Source organism: Hylaeus anthracinus, unplaced genomic scaffold (genome assembly GCF_026225885.1).
Source record: "Hylaeus anthracinus isolate JK02 unplaced genomic scaffold, UHH_iyHylAnth1.0_haploid 4, whole genome shotgun sequence".
NCBI lineage: Eukaryota > Metazoa > Arthropoda > Insecta > Hymenoptera > Colletidae > Hylaeus > Hylaeus anthracinus.
This window is the reverse complement of record NW_026535289.1, coordinates 6,851,799-6,875,939: the sequence shown is the minus strand read 5'-3', so window position 1 is coordinate 6,875,939 and position 24,141 is coordinate 6,851,799. Positions and strand designations below refer to the sequence as shown.

The 24,141-nt window shown below is 37.2% G+C and overlaps 1 protein-coding gene across 3 annotated transcripts; it reads left to right on the top strand.

Moving 5' to 3' along the window:
- The first annotated feature begins 224 nt into the window (after positions 1–224).
- On the top strand, positions 225–23,362 carry LOC128894727 (BTB/POZ domain-containing protein 6-B-like). 3 transcript variants are annotated; one of them, XM_054156676.1, is made up of 6 exons: positions 225–690; positions 16,852–17,090; positions 18,196–18,368; positions 19,304–19,560; positions 19,799–20,190; positions 21,572–23,362. In XM_054156676.1, the coding sequence occupies exons 1-6, from the start codon at positions 663–665 to the stop codon at positions 21,785–21,787; spliced, it is 1,305 nt and encodes a 434-aa protein (XP_054012651.1). In that variant the 5' UTR covers positions 225–662; the 3' UTR covers positions 21,788–23,362. The 3 variants fall into 3 exon arrangements, with proteins under 3 accessions (XP_054012651.1, XP_054012650.1, XP_054012653.1); XM_054156675.1 differs by lacking the exon at positions 225–690 and adding an exon at positions 4,875–5,747; XM_054156678.1 differs by lacking the exon at positions 225–690 and adding an exon at positions 14,369–15,271.
- The last annotated feature ends 779 nt before the right edge of the window (positions 23,363–24,141 follow it).

Below are 24,141 nucleotides of genomic sequence, written 5' to 3'. Positions count from 1 at the left end.
AGGGTCTCTAATTTATTAGACTACAGTAAAATTGTTCTCCAGCATAGAGACCAGTCTTGCATTTCTGGGTTGGTAGGGATGGAATTCGAAGAGTCCACTTTTCAGTGATTCTTTTCTTCCAAGATTAGCAGAGAGGGTAGCGTGAAATTGTTTATCAGATTATAGCAAAAGGGTAGCGATGACCGGCGTCTGCGCATTGCGGCGGGTGCTATGTATAGCCAATGATACGGCTGATGTTCGGGGCATCGGTTCCTCAGTGCGAATCATATGTTCATTGCATGCCTGGTGACCGGCCAAGGCGTACGGGTACTATGTTCGCACCTCCAAGGGTGAAGTTGCCAAATAAAACACTCTCTAAAACGAAAAATCGCCAGTGAAAGATTCGAGTTCTGTCTCCAACGTTCTCCGTCTCGCTGGAGGTGACATTTACGTATGGAGTCCTCCCAATACATGCGCAGTGTTGAATTTCTACTGAAAAGTATTTTAAACGATAACAAACAATACGATTAAACAACTCCCTGTTAAATAATTCAAATCTGTCGCGTAAATTGGTGAAAAATAAATATACACTGGAGAACGTGACGATGCAAAGTTTCATACGACTCTCGAGGAATAATAGTGTGCCTGCAAGAATCATTGGGAACTCATGCTCGTAAGGGCGAATGTCAGAGTTGCTGTTTACACGAAAAGGTAATTAACAGTGGAATGCATTTGGGGGTGCCGCTTCTTGCATGTTGAAACGCTTTAACCCTTGTTATAGCAAGGGGGACGGAACACTTTATGACCGTCATTATTTTTCGCATTTCTGTTAAAACAATCGGGGACTTGTTTGGATGAAATTGACTACCTTCTATTGAGAGTTTTTTAAATAATATTTTCAGTGCAAAACATCTCACGTTTCACGTACAAATACATATTTGTTTCGGTTGCAGAATACTCATTCCTGAAATGCGCGAGATTAAAGTAACTTTTAAATGAAATAAACTTTGTAAAATAAAAGTTTTCCTCGGCAAATTTTTTTACAGATTTCTACACTGTGCTCGAAATCATGCGAATCAGTCACCAACAGGTGGCTCGGCTCATTTCTAACTGTGCTCGACTCTCATCTGTTTGTACATACCCCTTTCATAACTCAAAGCCCTTATAAACGTTGTTTTTAATTTAATTTAATTAGGATTAGATTGTAAAATGAAGATTGTTTACAAGATCACACTAGCATCACACTTTCAGTCAGAAATGCAGTGACTTTCTCGTTAAAAATGTTTCTTCGAGAATGAATCGAGCATACCTAAATGGAATCGAGTATTCCACTCCATTTGTCCTAGATGTTAATTTCGGCGCGAGACACCAATCGTGAGACTTCGAAAACCCGGTAGGAAGAACAAACATTTGATTTCCGCGCCGATTATCTTCGCCTTGAAGGCACCGATTGTTTAATCATTGATAATTACTTCCTCGGCCGTTTTAATCGCGTTTACGGTGTTTTCTTTTCGGCTGAACGTCATCTCCTAAGATTACCACAGCAAATCGTTGCCTCCTCCTATTTACTCTCTGCAACTTGGAGTATTTGTTTGTTAAACAGTTTCTTTGTTCGGCGGTTCACCGTTGGCTACTGCGCACTAGGGTCCAATAGTCTACGATAACTAGGAAATAGGATCGAGACATCGAAGAATCTTCTGTAGATCCTCGTAACACAGTACAATTTTACAAGATTGTCATTTGTTTAACTAATGTTATCAATCGTTGCGCTATAACTGAATAATTCCTTTATCAATGAATTCCGATGCGTAATAGTGTTTTGAAAAATTTCCCATCATTTTTCTGATTATTCTACGATCCCAAAGCTAGTTTACGTTCTTCGCAAGCGATAAAATATAAATGCTCTGCCACTATTCCCTGCTTTTAGATTCTTTCCTATTAAATTTGCGTTATCGCAGATTTCTTTATGGGGTTCGATACTATTTTTTAATTTCTGAAAAAGCGCTTCGCGAATGAGATCATTCGTAATACTCGTGACGCGAAAGGAACGTGAGATACCTAGAATGTCAGGGGTAATCGATACATGTTTTCAAATACCAAGGAAATTTCTCGGACGCACAGTAACCTCCTGTGTCTAAAATTCCATTCACGGAATTGTTAGATAAAAAGGCAAACTACTTTTATCGGAACAAATATCAGACAGTGTGGGGATAGTTGGACATCGCATAATACTGCATCCTACGTCACTATTTACTGTTACAATCTTACATTATACGAGCGAAATGCATTGACTGGAAAATATTTTGAAAATGAAAAAGTACACTAACCAGGCTTAGATATAAAAATGTTTAACAAATGATACTGTAATACAATTTCTTCTGCGATTTTGAACAAATTTTATTTTAATTTATTTTTCGAGTAGAGTTATTTTCCACTTTGTCCACAAATAAAAGATTCGATTAAACTCTTTAAAATGCACTTTTAAATATAATTTTAAAAATGTACTGAATTCCAAGTACACACTCCGCTTTACCTCGCTGTGCACCCTTAAGATGATAACGAGATTACGCGTAGCAATTTTTGCGGATTCCCGTCTGATCATCGCGTGCCTATACTACTTGAAATAATCAATGTTTTTCTAGCGTGGAAATCTCACCCACTCGAATCTAAAATAAAGCAGTAACGCTACAACGAAGAAAGTAATATTAACAACACGCAAAATACATTCACATTTTGTAACATAAACGTTACCATAACTTCAGAATTTCCGAAGTTTCAAGAACGCACGATTTCGAAATTTTATGGAACTCTAGAATTTTTATAAAAACAGACAAAGAAACTGAAATCTGTGTTATCGAATGTCATGCGCGTTTCGAAGGTTTATTTTTTCGAGGAAGAATGACGCCCATGTTTCGGAATGGAAAAACTGGAGAAAAATATACCGAATGCGATAAAATCATTACTATTCGATGGCAGCGAGCATGGATTTTGCGCACCAGAGCGCCAACCCTCCTCCTCCGAGTGAGAGTGAGGGACTAACAGGGATTGTAGATCTCTGCGGCAAACTGTAGACCAAGAAAGTATTGATCACACGATGGTAGCAACGGTGAACTTTAAAGGGGTTCTTGCACAGATTCGGAATGGAAATTCAATTCTAATTTGTTAGTTCTGAGTAAACAATACTTAAATTGTACATTGCATAACGTCAGGCAGTAAGAATTGACAAATCCTACTAAAAATGAACTCTCAGATTTTCTCCACCCTTAGAAATAATAGTTGCAAGCTCTTGACTGACTACACAAATAATTGCTTTTAATAATTGCTTTTAAATACTCAATTGTTTCATGTTTCCTTTATTTCTTTTTGCTGTGAATCTAAATTAATAATCCAGGCGAACTTTACATTCTCAGAAATAGAGAGAACTCGACAACGATGTAGTGCACAGTTTATAAGGGTGCACAGTCGTATAACTTGACCATAATACCTAATGTACCAGTCTTACATTAGTTCCTTCTTTGCATTCATTTCATTCTTGCTTTACGTTACTTCGCAATTTTGCTTGCACACCTCTCTTAATGATCCTCGTTACACTCGAATTCCATTGATCGCCGATGACAGTGTCTGCTCGCGAAGCCGCGTTTTCCACGAAGCAAAACAATTTGCATCGGCGTCGTCGCACGCGATTCGACAGGTGCGAGCGGTAATAATGAAAGGATCGTGTTGCCTTCCAGTTTTCAGGTAACTCGTGGACATCGTAAACACGAAACCGCGGAGGATCGCTTGGCAGAGCTTTGAGTAAGCCGAAGCGTTTACAAACCGGGTAGTGCATATTTTCCCACCCACTCGTGACTCAGATTGCGAAAATAGTCAACGAGTCAGCTGAATTTCGAGCCAACTATACACGCGTCCAAGGGGTTCGAAGTGAATCTACCTGCCATATGACGTTTTTAATGATCAGAAAGTTAAACAGACGGTCAGTCGCGAATTTTATAAATTCTTGCGTGTCGCCGTGAATTTTATAGCATCGACAAGCGCGCGAGTAATGGGAGCACTTCAATAATCAAACACAGAGCTAATTGCAGCTGTGGCTTGACACTTTACGGGTGTTCGAACAGCAATATTTATTACGTTTCGATTCAGGGATCTGTGACTATTTGTGACCTAATTGAATTGGAATCTAATTATCATGTGAGAATTGAAACTTCCAAACAATATAGAGTTCACTTGGATATTGGCATACATATGTACGTTCGTTTTCATAGTAAGATTACCATTATTTGCGATCGCGATACCTTTTAAAATTAAAAAATATACAATATTAAAGTAAAACAGCATACTTGCATGACGAAATCAATTTACAGATAAAGATTGCTTTGGGTTGTGTCTATTCGATTGAAGAAAAAAGAAAATCCATTTAAAATTCATCCTTCAAAGGGTTAACCATTTTTTTAAATACCTAAAACTTGTAGTAATATGTAGAAAGAACCCACATTGCAAATAACCTTATGGTTTTCCCCCAAAAAATCCTAAAAATCACGTATCTAGACGACCTAGCCCCCCCTCAAGTGAAGTAACTTTAAGAAAAGGGAGATTTCCTTTCGTTTCCGGGTTTATTCCATCTTCCATCTCCCTCTCCATCTCTCTCGCTCCACATTATCTAGGATTCTTACCGGTGAATCGTTTCTCGATGATCAAACAGAAGGAAAATATACGCCGGTCGGTAAGCGAGGTTTTATTCCATTCTCGCTTTACTCGTAGAGTACACATCCATTGCACCTACACATTACCGCGCGCGTATACAAATGATTTATCACGTGATTCGTTGTAGACAGGATGCTGGCGGTCGCTTTTGAAACCGCAAAAGCGCATCGACTTACTGCTAGTCGATTCATTCCTTCGAGTGTCTTTCGTGCGACACGTATTTTGGCGCCTACAGCTCCAAGGTGTATTGGTTTCAGTTTTGAACAACTCTTTCTTTTTTTATAAAGGAAACACTCTAGTTTGATCTATCAGGCACTTTTGTTCGCAGTAAACGGAGTCGATGGATAACTATTTTTGGAGAGTTGTTACTCTTGGGGAAAAGTGACAGAAATGTATTGTTATTGAATATTGAGTGATAGTACAACCACGTGGAGGACTTTTTAAAACACTCGATGTGATGTGAAAGATTTTTTTATTGAAACATACACGTCTAATTAATCACTTAGATCTATACAAACCGAATGAAACGTGTGTACAAAGTGTTTGACAAGGGCTGGAGTTAAGAATGAAGTAGGGTCTTGGATTCGTTCAAATAAACGTGGTCCGTCTGGCTTCTATACTTTTAAACTTCGTATCAAAGATAGGAAAATTGGAATGAAGCTGTTTATTGGTCTTAGAAGCAACACGAAGAATTTTTTAAGAACTTGGAATCTATTTTCTGGGACATCTTGATACTTCATCTATGCGGAACGTGAAGATTTCGATGCAAGATAAGCAAATTAGTGTCGAATAGCATAGGGCTCGAGGTTGTGTCTCTTCCTGGAGATGAAAAACGAACGCGTGCTGTGAATCAATGATATCTGAACTGTTTTCGTGCCGCGACTTGATGACATCGGAACTGCTCGACTGTTTCGCGTGCGGCTTGTTGCGGGTTACGATCGAATGGATCGTTTTCCTCGCGAGTACGATCTACAGGAATTGCATCGACAAAATCGATGGTGACTTTGTAAACATGCGGCTACCGTCGTTTGGAAATAAACACGCGGAGGAGGAGCACGTGGGGAGAGGTGAGATATTTGCAAAAATATGATGCAGGTCCCTATTGATCTGCAGACAATTGACAATTGTAATCCGAATAGAATTGCAATTATATTATAATTTAACTGGCAATACTATCGAATTTTATGGTTTTATTTAAATTTGCTTTGGTCACATTTAAATGAAAACATTGTAATTTAAATAATACTTCAAATATATTACAATTTAACTTGAAGCTTTTAATTATATCACTGAAATATGACATAATGTTTTCTGTACAGAGGGCTACGAGTTTCCAACTTATAAATTAGTAACAGTCGTCGGATATAGTATTGCAAAGTGTGTAATAAAATTATAGTATATAATACTTCCTTCGTGGGATTTCCTTTTGATTTTATAATTATTGTAACTCTTCTAAGCATTAAATTAAGTAAATTATTAGTTATTCGAAGTGGGATCTTCTTCAATTCCTTTATTAGAGCCATTTTTAAAAGTACTTTGCTTTGGAAATTTGGTGTTTTCTAATTCGTACGGAGCAATAAACTAATGTGTTTACGTTACAAACTCTGCTGTAAATGGTTCGTAATAAGAATCGTATAAACACTTATTGCTTCTATACTTTTACCCACTTTTCGCATTTTTTTGTTAATATCACAAATTATATTAACTAGTAAATGTTATTTGGACTATATCTATCTTAGACTTCCGAGAATATGTAAAATATCATTGATTATAAAAAAAGAAGTTAAGGAACTACAACTTCACACAACGGTTTTTTAGGAAATTGATCGGTGTACGAATACATACTACACCCACTGTACATGTCGAATTGAGTAACCTCCTCCTTTTCGAAGTCGGTTAAAAATTACATTTAGCCAATACTCTTGACTGGTGACAATCAAAAATTGAAAACAGTTAAGAGGACTCGAGTGTGCATTGTTTAGAGAAAAAATACAATTATTTCAACGAGTCTTTCGTAGTTCAGCGAACAAAACCTCGTTGTTCCCATCCAAGAATATATCCTGGTTCGTTCAATTCGACGAAGACCTTGAAAAAAGCGCGGCCGTTTTTCAAGGTTTCCCCGATACGATGTAATTCTATTAACAACTAATTTTCGCACATTTTGCCATTGTCACTCGACAAGCCACGCCACGTGTGGCAATTGAATTCGCACATTTTTCTTCGTCGCACCGCGCGACAGACTATTTATCGTTTTCTGAACGTGGGGCTCGGTATTGTTATCGAAATTGTACTTCTTATCATTACCGCGACGACTTTTACGCCGCTTAGGCACTGAAGACGTACATCAGAGCGAAAAACAGCCTTTCATGAATGAAAAAGGAAATACACGATCAAGTTTTTACTTCAAAGGTAAATTTTAAAGACGGGGATAGCAGTTGAACTTACAGAGATCATAAAAGGATAATTAACATGGCTCCTTCGTGTTCTGTGAAATTCCATCGGCCATCATCTCTTGCTCTTCTTCTCGAAGGACCTTTTTCGAAGGTCTGCGAGCCATTGACTTTTTCTCGTTGCCATTTCTTTTCACAAGGTTCATCTGGTCATCGTCTGTCACTACTTGACTCATTGGCAGCCAAGAACATGGATAAAGTGCTGAGAGTGCTTCTATTAACTAAAAGATACTTTATGGTAGAGTCACGACGACGCGTCAAGGGCCTGCAGGCCTAACGACGCTCGGGTTGCACCTTGCAACGCGCATTACATACCTCTCAGGCCCAGCGACGAAAACTCCTCTTGGGACAAACCCAAAAGACAAAGGCGATGAAAAGGAAGGAGTCGAGAGAGGGTGATCGAGACCCCAGTGAAAAGACATAAGTTGCACGTCGTTGATTAAAGAAAGTTATCGTAGCCTTGTTGTTCGCAGTTTCACGGATTAAACGTAGTCCATCTCTACTCGTTATATCAAATATAGTTTCTCACTTTACTAATTCAATCGGACCACTAATCGTTTCCTCTCCACCACGTAAAGAAAAATCCTACAATTGTACTAAGTGTCAGGCGTAGAAATTAATTATACCTTTCCGAAGTAAACTTACCATTTATTTATAAAGAAAAATTGTATTTAGATCCATTGTAACATAACAAAACGAGCAAATATTTCTACTTTTTAGAGTTATAAACGTATCAATATAAAGACGCAGAATTTATTTCTGCACCTAATAATTATTTTTGTCGGCATCGAAAATTGACTCGAAAAAAAATCTTGATTTACACCTCTAGTAAAAATGTTAACCATGTTTGGTTGGGACTAATTCCTATGCAAGTTACTTTCGAGTGTTTTATCCATGCTGTGCTGAAACCAAACAGCGAGAAACAGAATTTTTGGCAATAAACCGCAATGCCACGCAACGAACTTCTTATTTCATTTTTTTTTTTCTTTTAAAAACAGAACGTGACGCGTGTAACGAAGGCGATTTCGATTCTTAACGAAAAGCGTTGCGCATACGAGACGTTCATTACTGTTTCAAGGCTTTGTCTCGTATACTCGCACGCTCCTATTTCGTCTCGCTGCTTTTTCTATCACCCTTTTCTTCGTTTCTTGCGGACATTTCTCGTTTTCAGCGTTATTGTGCTATTACCTAAGACGTTTACTGTCCAATCTACTAGAGCGTGACGAATTAACATAAATAAAAAGGCGATCCTGAAACCTGTTCGACATGTCAAGTGTCTATACTATTTTTTTTTTTTCTATTATAATCCTACATCTTTCTCAACATAAACACGTTTAGACTAAACGAGGAAACCGGAATGTTTATTATCTCGCGCAGGCCTCTTAACGAAGAACAGTGTGCCCGCAATTATCCGTTCAACGTTAATTTTGCGAACTGGCGCGGTTCAAACTAAAAACCAACCCGAGCATTTTGCGTAAGAAGACATTTCCATTACGAAAGTTTTAAGAGTTACTGATTCTTATGTAGTAACAAGTTATTGTAAACGTTAACGAAGGGATAAAGTGCGTTGTTTCTAGGCACGTTATTACATTAGGTTGTCTTGAAAGTTTTGTGTGCCACTGTTTATATAAATAGGCAACCTTATCTCTTATTGGTCGTCGTTGATGTTATAACACTAATTGAACAAAATGGATCGTATACAACTGAATGATGTAACGTAAAACATAAAATATTGTGTATGTGCTACTCATTAATAAAACGAAAGAAACGTTTGGACCAATGATAACCTGGTAAACGATGTTCAGCGAAATTAGAGTAGCATTACTGTTGCCGTTTCTCGCCAATTGAAGGTGATTATGTGGGCTATGGATTACGGCAGGCACAAAAGAGTTGTATGCGGGCGAAGGTGAATTAGATGGAAGACTTTCGATTCGAATGATCTAATCGAGGGTGGTAAACTCGAGATGCTTTGAAGAAGATGCTCGTTTAAGACTTCCCGCATGCGATTCATTTGTTGCCTTTGATCCTTTTTGCAATAAACGGTCCAAGAAAATGAGAACCGTAGTCTCATCTTGGCTTCTATTTACATTCCTCCTGGCACGATGAATTTCAAAATGATACTGGAGATGCAATTTTTATTACATCGCGACACAAGGTTACATAAGTAAATAGACCATTACTCCAACTATTCGTTGCATTCAACGTGCGACGTTGCATATTTTCTATACTTGCTTATCAATATATGTCACAGGCATAATTGCGCGTTTAGAACGCTTTTTATTTTTAATTGCATATTGTTATCTGGGAACATTAATTTCTTCTTTTACGTCGCAAGGACTTGGAAATTAGTCGATACGTGCACAAATGATAACGAAGATCTCGAGACCATGGAATCAGTTAGAAAGGGCTCTAATAAATCTTTTTGCATAAGTTTCTGGGATTTATGAAGAGTTACTTTTCATTCTAGGCACATATTAATTTTAATTTAAACAGCTTTCATCGTTTTGAATATTCTAAAAATGTGTAGAGATCGTTGCCCGGCCATTTCCATGAAAAACTGAAAGAAACGTGCCAAATACAGAGTCATAAATATTACGCGAAGTGGCTGCCTTTTCTCTGGAATTGAATGGGCATTAGCATTACAAGATATGGAAGAGTAAACAAACGGCTGAAACCTGAAATGGGCAAGGGAAAAAGTCCAATTTCCTTCGACAGTGTCTCTATTCACGAACTCCATACCGATAAGCAAACGACACAGTAATCTGACAGACATTTCTCAACCAGACTAATCGCTGGAACCTATTCAAATAATTTATGCTTCCAGTTATTTTGCTTTCATACAAAATAAAGCTCTTTGTAACCAATACGATAGTTCGTTACTCAATTAATTAATGGTTTTTCCCAGCAAACAAAAGCATTTCCAATAGTTTCAAATTTTATTTCATAAAAAAATGCTCACTTCAATTTCTCATTTGCGATATATCCACTGCTTGCAATTCACTTTTGATATCATTGTTAACAGCACACTCTCGTAATTACAGTTTTCCCTCGTTTTTACGTTTCGTAGTATCCGCTTCTTTTCGTGGCTAATTATTCCGTTTACCATTTACCATTTTTCTACCGTTCGGTTCGCGGCGCGTTTGCGTTGAAACGCGTGTGTTTTTATCATACAAATTCACGCACTACTTTTTGCCGTGCACGGTGATCGGCCGGTTGACGAGAGCACAAGGCACGCAATAACGAGAGACAATATATTACACGTACGAGCAGGGACTTCGAGGCCACGCTGCATACGCCTACGAAGAAAAATGTCGAAATATATCTTGCAAGAGGCTGTGACTGTCCACGGTGCACCTTATTCTTCTTACATCAACACGTAAAGGGATAACGCTATCGACTTTTCGACTCCCACGTCGATAATTTTTTATAAGAAAAATCAATCATTTAATTCACAATTAAATTTACTATTTTCTTTTATAGCTATAAAGTTCCACTGGGTTGCTTTCACGCCCCACCTCTTCTCTTCTCCCCATCAAAGACTACGAATTACGTGTACAAATATTTTTACATTATATTTATATTATATTTTATATTTTATATTATATTTTTACGTGTACAAATAATTTACGTCTTGTAACATTGTTTTAAATATAAAAAGAATTCCTTTCCTATGCGATACAGGCCTGAGAATGTTCGGATCTGGTTAATAGCCTGCACGTTTCACAATTTCATTCATTCTTTTTACTATACGGCGAGCTGAATACTAATCGTGTGATACACGCTCGCATAATATTGGAGATAATTACAACGTCGACGTGTCAATACCAATAATGTGTGAGAATCGATAGTTGCAGAAGGTGATATGATCGACGAAAAAATGAATCATGCCTTGGGAAGAATATGCCGCACACATTATGTTACTCATAGTGTGCTCCGACGATTACTCTTCCAATCGCCAAGCGTCTACGTGTGTAAAATAGTTGCGACCACAGAGCCATTACAATGATTGAAAATCGCCTATTCAAATGGGGTAATTAATATTTCAACTCTTTGTATTTAGTAGACTGCAGATTTTATCCATTTGTGATACAATCGAATATAAGTATATATATATATACATATAGAAACATAGGGTAAACATAATCAGATGCCAAACGAATATGAATATTATTACGTTAATTATTAGAATATATTCTACGTTAAATTATGTATATTTTTCGCATGTTTTCCATATTAGTCCAGAACAACACCGTTCATTTAAAAAAGAAAATTAATTTTGAAAGAAATTTGTATTTGATATCTTTTTTGTTTTATTTAAAATTTTATCCACCTCGGAACTGGGGGTGTTAAAATATTTCAAAATCTGTACCGCCTTGTTAATAAAAAACACGGGCACGGTTTTTTTCGTTCCCCTCAGCTACATCCCACGCGCCTCAAAAACAGTGGGTTCGTCTGAAACAAAGAGATTAATTAATCGAATTAAAAGGCCGCACGAGAGATCGTTTAACTTAATTATTCGTGTTGCAGCCGCAGCGTGTTAACGTTCGTGCTTGCTATTGCACCAAATGATAGTAAACAAACCTACCTCGTCTAGCTTTTTACCACTTTTTTTTATATCGAATCATTTAGATTTGTTTTCAATTAAAGATACCTTTTCCGATGGCGTTAGAACGCTTAACAAATTTTAGAATTAGAAATTGAAAAGTTTCCCACTTCCCTGCTTCTTTGTCAGTGGGCATCTTCCAGAATTAAAACTGGCACAGGTAATTTATGGGTTCGTTGGTCGGATGTTCAAGGGCAGATATGCTCTCGTACGAACGATATTTTCGGTTACAAGAAAAATTGTTGCTAAAATTAATTGACCCCGGTGGCAACCGGGCACTCTAAGCCCTTGCCTCTGGTGGCTCTAATTTTAGCGATTCCGTGATTCACAAGCAACGAAAGATTTCATGATCGCTCGAACGCTATATAAATTCCTAGTGAATCTGTTCAATTAGCACTCAGTAATCATCACATGACTGACAGTTTTACTCCATTTCACTTACGGCTCCTTTTTTAATTAAAACAACTAATGTTTCTCGTGTAACTATTTTTATTTGAAGGGACCACGAGTCACCAATACAAGTCGAAAGCTTTTGAATGGTTTCCATTTTGTCTAATTTATTAAATCTTCTGTATTTTATTTGATGTATATTGAAACAATTAGAAGGATAAGGCCGACGTATGAATATGCTACAGGAATAATTTTAATCGCGCCTTCCCGCAGAAAGTCGAACGAGGATATGACTTGTTGATATCTCTCGTTTCAGCAAGTATCCTCTATTTTTTATTTCGCCTTCATAAGTGGCTAGACGTGACCTTGGCTGCGGCTTCTGAAATGAACTCATTCACGCACCTCGCGGAAATCGCATTCGATTAACACTTGCCACGGTATTCGTTTGAAAACGACGCCGTCGTCTGACGAATCCGTCGATTTGATAAGCGTTACGTAAAATTCATGTGTCAACCCTCGAAGATGTAATATAATTAATGTGCCTCAAAAATTAGTACACACCTACTTTTGATAGTTCATTTATTTTGCATAAAACGAATTGAAAGCACATTTCGTAGGACCAAAGGTCGATTCAGACTATACGACACGTTCCGTCACGTTCCGGCAACGACACGTACCGGCACCGACACGAAAAAACATTAAAACATGCGTTTTAATGGAACTATTCACACTTAACAGACACCGACCTGAACGTTCCGTCAACGGGAATAGTGTGAATAGTTCCACGTATAATAGTTCCAATAGTTAACACGTTGACTGCCATACTCATTCGCATGGAAGTCTCCACAGAAATAAAATTTCGTCTCGAGACAATTAGAAACTATAGAATCTAATATTTGTCGTATTACTTATTTTTTAATTCTCATCAAAATTAACGAATACTATCCAGACCTGCTTTCATCAATAGTTAGTCCTTTAAATTATTTGTTGAAGTTCTTTAGTAAAAAGCTCCGTCACCCATATGTGGGTGACGTGGCGTTTAATATGTTAAAATGCGTGTTTCGATATTTTGTCGTGTCGGTGCCGGTACGTGTCGTTGCCGAAACGTGACGGTCCGTGTTGTATAGTCTAAATCGACCTTAATACAGTGAAATGACTCTCTGCAACCGGATGCTTGTATTTACACGGAATGCAAAATGTTATTGTAATATTTCTTGTTTGAAATCGGAGGTATTTATCAGAGCGCCAGTAGACGCAGCAGTTTCTAATGGTTCGAAGTATCGATAAAAGGCATTCCACGACGCCTTCTCGTGGAATACATCTCTGTGAATTTACGTTCAACTATCGCAAGTATGACTACCTCAGCATAAACGAATAAACTCTGATTAATTACCATCGACCAATCGACAGGGCGAGTTTCGTGCAATAGGAAAATTTTAATACCTTCGTTTTTCAAGTTGAAGCTATATAATAGAATAGTAATAAAAGAATTATGTAAAAGACATTGAAGGAGAATGAAAATTAAAAGCAACGAGTTGGTCACCTGAGAATCCCGATTTAAATTTCATTTAACAAGTCTGGAATTATTTGGACAGAGGTCAAATGAAAAAAAGAGGGTCCAAAAGTGCAGATAAACTGTTTGAGGTATTACGGAATCGATTGGCAAAACACTCCAAGTCAAATAATTAAAGAATTATATGAAAATTGTTCGAGAAGAGTCAACGTTGTCACAAAGATAAAAGGAGTGTTAAATTCTCCTTCGAAGTTATATTATTTTTATCGAATTTCAAACAGTGTACTGTGCGATAATATTGAGAACATAGAATGTATAAGCTAAATCAAAATTTGTATCGTTTTGAGTATTCATGCACTGCATATCACAAGAAGGGCATTCGTCTAAAATTGATATACTGGTCGCTGACAGTCCCTTATTTACGATACCTCGAGTTGGATACCGGCTGAGACATTCTTCAAGTTGTCCACGGTCGCGAAGCAAACAAACTGCAGCCTTCTCTCATCCTGTCACCGTGAAGTGACCGAGAAACAGTTCGAGGTATCGATAAGGTTCCCTCTCATGGACCACGACGGCTCCACGGTGCCTTGGCCCGGGACCTTTACTCGTTGTTTATAAATAATTGCCATCGCGGTCGATAAAACGTGAGCGCATATATTTACATCAAAACGAATCCCATGGGGCCTGACTCATTCACTCCGGTCGCATGAGCGCGATCGATCTGTCAGTCGAGCGAGGTTGCTCGCCCGAGAAGGGTGGCTGCCGTCGAGTCCGTCTCCAGGATCGGAACGACTTGTTGATTTCGATCGCGAAACGCAATTGCTCTGTTGTTTTTTTAGTGAAATGAAATATTGCAACTGTGTTTGAGTGAGAAAAGTGTGTAAGAAAATAATTTCACTCGCGAATGACTCTTTTTTTCGTTGCATGTATCTCGGTCAGATCGATTTGTTAACGTCAATAAAGAAACACGGTTGTTCTTTTATTCTGTCAGTGGTCGTCGAAAGATAATTAAATATTCCAACGTTTATGAATGAAAAAAGTGACCACCAAAAATAATTTCATTCACGAAGGAGTCCTTTTTCTCGACCCTGCAGTGTTTCTCTCAGTTTATCGGTGTACCTCGCGCGTGAATAAATACTGCAACCTTTTCAAGTTTGAAAAAAAGTGGCAAAAGATATAATTTCATTCACGAAGAGGTCTTTTTCTAAAATAAACTCCTCAGCGTTGCAACTGAACTTCATTGAACGATAAAAAAAGTGGACACATTATCATCGACCATCTAAACGAAAATATTCTTCTGTGAATTGTTCCATTGACAGAATCTTTCTCATTGAAAAATAAATGACAAATGAACCAACGAAGAAGCGTGCGAAGATGACGTGACGATTCGAGTGACAATATTATGTGTACCGCTGTTGGGAAAATAATTTATCTTACGAGCCAGGGTAGAGTTACATTTAGTTAATCGTTAATCGTAACTGAAACCGGAAGCTGGGAAGTAGTGTGTCTTCGTTAGTGGTGTTGCTCGATGCAAGCGTTACTCGAATCGTAACTTTTACGGATCCGATAATCCAAATCCCCGGAAGTGACAAGTTGCGGCGTGCGTCGTCAAAATGACAGTCGCTTACAACGATGGTAAGACATACAGTGGGTGTAGAATGTATTCGTACACCGATCAATTTCCCAAAAAACCTATGTGTGAAATTGTAGTTTCTTAACTTCTTTTTTTATAATCAATGATATTTTACGTATTCTCGGAAGTCGTCTAAGATAGATATAGTCCAAATAACATTCACTAGTTAATATAATTTGTGAAATTAACAAAAAAAATGCGAAAAGTGGGTAAAACTATAGAAGCAAATAGTATTTGTACGATTGTTATAACGAACCATTTACAGCAGAGTTTGTAACGTAAACACATTAGTTTATTGATCCGCGAGAATTAGAAAACATAAAATTTTCAGGAAAGTACTTTTAAACAGTTGTGCGAATACTTATTGCTTCAATATTTCTATCGATTAATTGTTTTTTTCTTGTTAATTTCGCAACTTACATAAATAGCTATTTTTCTGTTGTAATCTATTTATTCTAGAGATTTCCGAGATTATGTAGGATGTCATTGTTTATTACAAATAAGTTAATAAATTACAATTTTACATAGTTTTTTTGGAAATTGATTGGTGTACGAATACTTTCTACACCCACTGTATTTGTATACATACATCGCGAGTAAATCTTTAATAAGCGGTTACGTGATAGAAATTTGTGTCTAGCTCAATTTTTTAGATCTAATAGGAATGCTTCAAGGATTTTCAAAGTATCCTGACTCGTATTGTTGTGAAAGCATTCTAATTTTATTCATTAGAATGGTAAAAGTAATAATTACTCGGTTAATTAGCAATTCACTGGTTGCAATTTTGAATTTATTGTGTTTCTATCATTGCTTTGGTTCCATTATTACAGTAGGCCAAGTGATTGCTTCTAAGCAACGCCTTTAATCATTACGGCGTCACAGCAGAAAGCTGAAATTGCAATCGATAGATACAAAACTTATATTTCGAAACGTCACCCGTTTGCGAACAGTATTATGGCAACATATTTCCGAAACGACGAGCATTTAAATAAAAATAAAAATCGCAATGATTCGTATCCGAAACATCGATGTTGCAATAAAAGAAAACCAATATCTAGCGCGAGGTATTATCTGCGGCAAATATTGCCAAACCTTTGTATGATTTAGATACTGCAGTTCTTCTGGTGTTTGCAGAGCAGGACACCATCGAGCTTCCCGATAAAACGTGAAAATAAAAACCATGCTCGTTGCTCTGTCTTTTTGCGTTGTGTCATCCTTGCCATCGTCTTCAGGAAATGATTCATGGGAGATATAGCAAAAAACTGCGAGCAGCGTTACTTTCCTTTGATAAATATTGTCGTAGAACAAACTCTGAGAAAGCTTCAACTGGAGCACTCGAAGAGTACATATAACGGAGTTCTTTAATTAAAACAATTAAAAGATAATACAGTTAAACTACTTAAAGTCGAGAAATACTTGAAAAATGAAAATAAAGGGTATATGAATCAAAAAAATTGTCTAGAGTTTCTAATAACAATTTTGTCCCGATAATTTATTACCGATGAAAGAGAATAAATTGAATCTTTAAATAATAGTAGTAGCTTCGTTGAGAATTTTAATTTTCTTCAACGTTTCGTTGCAGGCGACAGCTCAAGATGCGTCCGCACCGAGTCTGAGAAGTCGCGGCAGAAAATTCGGGAGGGCGTACGAAACCGAATTTTCTCCAGAGCCATAATTCTTCCCGTAATCGCGCGGCACCCCTCCAAAGAAATTTTGATATTCAAAAGCTCGCCAAAGGACATGTCACAAGCACCATTGATCGTCAACGAAGCATTTCAACAAACCGCGGAACCCACAACCTCCAACATGGTGGTGCTCGAGGTATGGAAAACGATAGTGACCAACGTATGTACTCGAAATTTTACAACAAGTTCAATATTCTACACTCCGTGTACCACTTGTCACAAATTCATTAAGGTTCATTATTAAGGTTACTTTGTGAGATAAGGCTATTTACAATTCTCAATTTAAGCAAACAGAGAGGAATGTTAATATCAAGGTGAACCAAAGGTTCGTGCGTTTTTTACGTTGTTTCAGTTTGTGCAATTTTTTGAAGTCATTATAATTACTTTTATATTTAATTATTTGCTACATTAATTTATTGATCGTTTAACTTTTTTTCGTTTTAGTAAAATTATGGAAAATGTTGAGATTAGAATACTTTTACGTCACTAATGGAAGCAAGAGTTTAAAGCTACTGAACGAGCAAAGAAAATATTATATTCAATAAATTAATGTAGTTAATAATTAAATATGCAAGTGTTTTTCAAATGCTACAAAATGATATTATAACACTTTGCATATAAAATAATTTTAATGACTTCAAAAAATTGCACAAATTGAAACAACGTAAAAAATGCACAAACTTTGACTCACCCTAATATACATATTCAGTAACAGTATGCAGAATTTAATGTCAGTCTAGAATTAATATAATACTAACATATAAATTGCTCTTTTAAGACTGTTTCTAAACAGACCAGTAATTAAAGTGTTGGTAAAAATAAAGTACTAGAAAAACTATTATTTTATATGTAAAGCTATATAGTAGAATGAAACATTGTCTTAAATAGTGCGAGTATATGTATAAATACTTTCGCATGAGAATAATATAAACAATAATAATCCAACCCATACTATGTGTGATACTACGAAATGTTTCAATATTTAATTGTTTGGGTAGCTCTAAGATAAACACCATTATAACTACCTGAAACAATGGTGCAATGTAAATTGTTAAGGTTTAGGATTTGTTTATTTTACTTGGGTATTTAGTTTCACACAATAAAGATTATTGCAACTTTTGAATTTTTCTAACGTAAATTGTTAGTTGACATTGTTTTTGTTCACTTATGAAATCCCCATCGAACAGCTACGTCGCAGAACAAAAATGATAAAACCTTTTTGTAACTGTGGATAAATATAGGCCGGTCTACCTGGTGACACGTGGAGGTACTGCGTAGAAAGGAAACGTCTTGCGGAGAGGTCAGAGTGGTTCCGCGCAATGCTCGTCGGACCTCTTGCTCCTGCACCGAGCGACCCTCCACCTCTGCTCCAGCTGCAGCACGTTGAAAAGCGTGCCTTTGATTATCTCTTCAGGTAAATCGTGTTATTGCAAACTAAGAACTCGAATAGATCTCACTCACTCTTTGATCTAAATGATAGAATGTTCCGATCGACGGAATTCGTGTTCGAAATTGTTTTAAAAAGGCTCCTGAATAATTTATTCGAGGTACTCGAAGATACATGGTGTAGCATTTGCCACACCTGTCCAGCGCTGTATACTCTGTACAAATATGATACAACGTCGATCAATAGTAGACAGATAATGTCATTTCTCAAAGTAAAACGGAGACACAATGACTTCGATAAGAGAATTGCTAAGTTCGAGATTGAACATTCACGTGAAATTGATCGGTTTCCATTGTCAGGTGAAATGATAAATATTGAGATAATATAAGGGAATAATTCTCCTAGTAAACTAAAATTTTTAAGTACAATGTTTGCAAATTTTGGGGTACAGTGAACTTTAAGAATAATCAAAAGAGCAGATAAAATGAATCTTCAAACTGTTCGTAGCTAATAACAATGGCCTTATAACAAGTGTGGGTTAAGAAAATTGACATCATGACAACTATGTCACTCCGTACGCTCGCTGTAGTGGGAACAATCACTTACTTCTGGATTATTTTTTTGATCACATTTCTATTATTAATTTCTTACAAACGAAAATTATCCAGACCTCAACACGCTGCGAAAAGATGCTGTCGATGCGGTACCCAGAAGATCAATTAAATTTCGAAACGATTGCGATAAATCAGTTGCGGTATGAATAAGACGTAGTGTTCTACATTTGTCAAACATTCCATGAGATTCGAGTGCAAATCGTACAAAGGAATAATTTGGTCCTGGCCGCCTCTCGAAGAACAGGACAAGTTTGATGAAAAAAAAGTGTGGTTAAAAATTCATATTCTCGACCTGTCAGGCAATTGTCACTTATCGCGCCAACACGTAGCCTGTCATTTTCTGCGCAGATACCTTCTCGACGAGCCGATACACTTCCAATCCGTGTCGACGGCCAGAACCACCCTCGACGCTGCCCACCAATACCTCTGCCCAGAATTGGCTCGCCTTGCCGCCGAGTACCTCGAAAAGAACCTAAACGCCGGCACTGTGCTCGAGATCTATCAAGGCCTCAGTCTCTACGCGAATCACCCAACTTTCGGTCTCTCCAGATCGCCTAACTCGCCCACGGCGCCTCCGCTACCTGGAGACGACGCTGGTGAAATAGGTACAACATTTCGAAGGCAAAACATACTTTATTCTAACAAGTGCTGTCGAAAGGTTTCTTTGATTAGCCTAGTTTTCATTTATACGCGAAAAAGGGGGGTTCTTTAGGGCGAAAATGTGTTCGAATCGTTGCCATTTTACTTAAAATCATTTTTTCAAAAATATCGAAAGGTCCACCTGCAAAAGAGATACTCCACTCGTTCACTTGAATAATCGTTAAAATCTTATTAAAATCTTAGCTGCTGTCTGCACGCAACTACTCCACGCCTGCCTGGACATCATCGACTCGGATCCTGAGGACGTCTTCAGCCAAGAGCACTTCGAGGAGCTGAGCGTCGCCGAAGTCGAGGCGTTGGCGTCTCGTGACACCTTGAGATTGACCAACGAGTCCATCTTGTTCCATGCGTTGGACAGGTGCGCTGCATCCGAGTGCAGAAGACACGGGGTCGAACCATCGGCCATCAACAAGAGGGCCGCGCTGTCAGACGACGTCTGGTATAGTGTTCGGTACCCTCTGATGACCGACAGAGAGTTCATCGAGGGACCCATGGCCAGCGGGATCCTCTCCAGCGAGGAGTCGGCCATCATCGTTGCTATGATCCTGGGACACAAAAATCGCGATGGAGAGGAGGTATGTGAATTTCTATTTTTAAAAGATTTAACCCCTTGACCTACACGTTGTCTCCCGATTGCTCGGGACGTAGTAAACAGAAAAGTTGGAAGTCCAAACGAAGTACCACGAGTCAGACTCGTGCTTATTGTTTGTGACCCAAATTTCTTACCACGAGTCTCACTCGTTGTTGTAGGCCAAAGTGTTAAACATCGTAGAATTTCATTTTGACATCGATGTAAGCAATTACGTTCATTTAAGTGTCACTGTCAGACTAATAATCGTGAAAATTCTTGCGAGAATAACATTTTGTTTCTATATACATAATTAGAAACAATATAATCTAACATTTATGGTAGTGCTTATTTTGGCAACCTCTTTAAAATTGATCGACCCTATCCAGATTTATTTTCTTTGGCACTTGGTCTACAGAATTAATTTATTTAATTTCATTCAAGTTTATTTAAGTTCATTCAAGTGTCACTGTCATACTAATAATCATAAAAATTCTTACGAGGATAACATTTTGTTTCTATATACATAATTAGAAACAATATAATCTAACATTTATGGTAGTGCTTATTTTGGCAACCTCTTTAAAATTGATCGATCCTATCCAGATTTATTTTCTTTGGCACTTCGTCTACAGAATTAATTAATTTAATATCATAAAATTCTTTGTTACTCGTACGTGGCGGTGAACGTGTTAAATAAAGCTTCGTGTGAACGTAAAGCATGATGTTCGAACTGTTTCGAACTTAAAGTGAACTATATCCACCTTATCGAGGGTTAATACTTATCTCCCTCCTGAAATCAATGACCATGATCATTATCAGGCACAACACTTTTATCTGTTCTTGGTCTTATTGATTTAACATCGTGCCCAAATGCCGCTTCCATCGAATTCATTTATCAAGTTACTATTTTAGTCGTCCGCTATCTTTCGTATGGTGTGCTAAACGGTATCGGGTTAGAAACCTCAAATAGAGGATAAAAGGTTCTCGGACGTGCAAATTTAGCTTCGTAGTGAATTCTATTTTTGGAGTGCTGTTATTACTGAGTGCACCATGACGACTAAAAAATGCAATTTAAAAAGTACCATGAGAGATGGCAAGTTCAAATTGAGATCGCACAGACGTAGAAGAATGATAAAGTCAGTAATTGCTTGTGTAGCAGACTCATGTTTTATGGTAAACGATATACAAAACTTAATTTATTGGGTGTAGACATTAATTCTGTGCCTTTCTAAAGTAAACTTAACGTTTATTCTAGAAAAAGCTTGGGCAACTTTTAATCTTCTAACGTTTTATTTCATAATTTTCAAGTTTCTGTTTAAAATAGAATCCCTCGCCCATCTCCGCTGGAAGTCTTCTAAGGGTTGCATTTATTTCTCTGCTCGCAGCTGCGGACTACCGTCGCTGGTCCATTGTCCAGATTGTCGAGCACCCCGAGAATTGGCGTCGCAACCTACGAGAACCAAAGCTACTCAATGACTGGGAAGAAGGAGCGACAGGATAACCGAAAGAACAGGAGGAAGGAGTGCGCGAATCAAGGACAAAGAACTTGTGCGAGAATCGGCAACTGTCTCGTGCGTGTACTTGCCTGTGTCTTCGATTAAACGATCACGAAGAGAACCTAGAAGAAATAGAGAAAGTCCTGACTAACGTCCACGCGAAAACCGATTTGTTTTCTACAATTTTGTCGGAGTCATTGAAGAGATCATTTTCTTTATAGAAAGGATATTAAAATATTTATATGTTAACTTTCCTTTTGACGAACTGTCGACACGTAAGACAATAGAGCTGCAAGAGGCTGAGACGTTTACTTATATACTAATTTTATAATGCCTTTTTTTTTTTTTTTTTTGAAAGACCAAGAGCTTTCGTATACGACGTTCCTCCTTGCGCGAAGATGTTTCTCAGAGAAGAACAGATTCTTTTTATTTTGTTTGAAGAGCTTTTTTTTAGAGTGTTTCCACGTTTACCAAGCCATTTATTTTTATCGCTGTTATCGATCCTTTCAATCACTATGGAGTAATCGACTGAAATTCAATCTATTTCAAAGCCAAAGAAATTCAACTACAATGAAAACAGTTATTTTTACACGAACTATTTTGATAAAATTTTAGACATAGAAAAGTTCGTGGTTTGTTAGATTTTATGAAATTTTTAGACAAATTTTACTGTGGAAAATGTATTATTTGGAAGGCTGGTAATTATTCTTAATTGTGGCTACCCCGATGACTATAAAATCGAGGAGTAATCACGAATGTTGACAATTATCAAACTAGGCGATACTGAAAACGCTTTTCAAGTATTGTTTCCACGAGGAACGTTTCGAGTATTTATAATTCTATACGTTAACCGAAGACTAAACATTTCCCACCGGCTGAGACTCCATTTTTGTAATCTTCACCTGTATTTATATCGACAAAATGGCGTCCAACTCAGATGGAATTGTTAGTTCCTCGTCTCTACTATATAGCACGTATTCTGTTATACGTTACTGCGGTTTATTCGCTATCTTCGTTGTGTTCATAGTTGCTGTTCAGAGTATATAGCGTTTAAATTATGAGTTATAGCGTGGAACCATGGCTGGTCCGTGTTGTTGTGCGACGTTTCAACAACGAAGACTTTTCGCTTGCAAAACTTTTCTAATTTGAGACTTTGTTTGACTTTGTTTGAAGCACTAATCCTTTGCGCTCGATATTTTCGCTAGAACGAGTTAACTCGAGTTTTTAGAAGAACTTCTTACAGAAGATTTTCATAGTCTACTCATGGTTTACTCTAATGTCATACATAACTGCGTAGGCATGATCTATCGTTACCATTATATGTTAGTCATTAATCTCGTGTTGCTATTTGATCGATTAAATTTTATTCGTCGCGATGTTGGTCTCAATTTATGTTTAAGAGCGAATGTTACTCTAATAAGTGCCGCTGAGTCTATTGTGTGTTAATGGTTATGTATAAGTTTGTCGATGATCGATTAAAAATTGATTGACTATTGAAACTAAAAGTAAACCAATTATTTGGCGCATTGTTTTTAGATTAAACGCGAATTAAAGTAAATTCGTTGATCCATAGCATGCATTTTGTGATAAACAATTGCACGAACATTACTGAAAAACAAAGATAAAGCTTGCAAATGTAATAACAAATTATAATGCAAATAAACTGAGGAAAAATGAACCGATATTGGATTATTGATTGGACACCAGCATTCCAGTGAGGTAACAAATGGAACGAAATTGATTATATTACATTTATTTTTCTAACCGAGATCACTACTTTCAATGCCATTTATTTGTACTTATTGATATTTATTTAATTAATTTAAATAAAATTCATTTTTTTTTTAAATTGATAGTATCGCCATCTAGCGGTAAGAAGTCGGAACTAAAATTCCGACCTTTGGTCAGCGCCTCTATCAGGAAAACGCTCAAGCTTGTCCTCGAATAGTTCACCCTTTCACCGTTAGATGGCGCCATTTGTTCAAACCCATTTTTAAAAATATTGGTATATACTTTCAAAAATCATTTCAGTTAGTTAATTTATTGGAAAAATACGGTTGCTAAAATTTTGCGGGTCTATCTTCACTTTTTATAGTTCGAAATACCAAATGGCGCCTGCTAGCACTAAAAAGAGGAACTATTCGAGGACAAACTTGAGCGTTTTCCCGAGAGAGGCGCTGACCAAAGGTCGGAATTTTAGTTCTAACCTTTTACCGCTAGATGGCGATACCACAAATTTAAAAAAAAATGTATCTTATTTAAATTAATTAAATAAACATCAATAAGAACAAATAAATGACATTGAAAGTAGTGATCTCGGTTAGAAAAAAAATATAATCAATTTTGTTCCACTTGTTGCTCCACTGGAACGCTGATGTCCAACCAATCCAATCACCCCGTTGCCAGCATAAATTAGTAATTAATAGAAGTAATTCTTCCTAATATGTGTTCATTCTTAC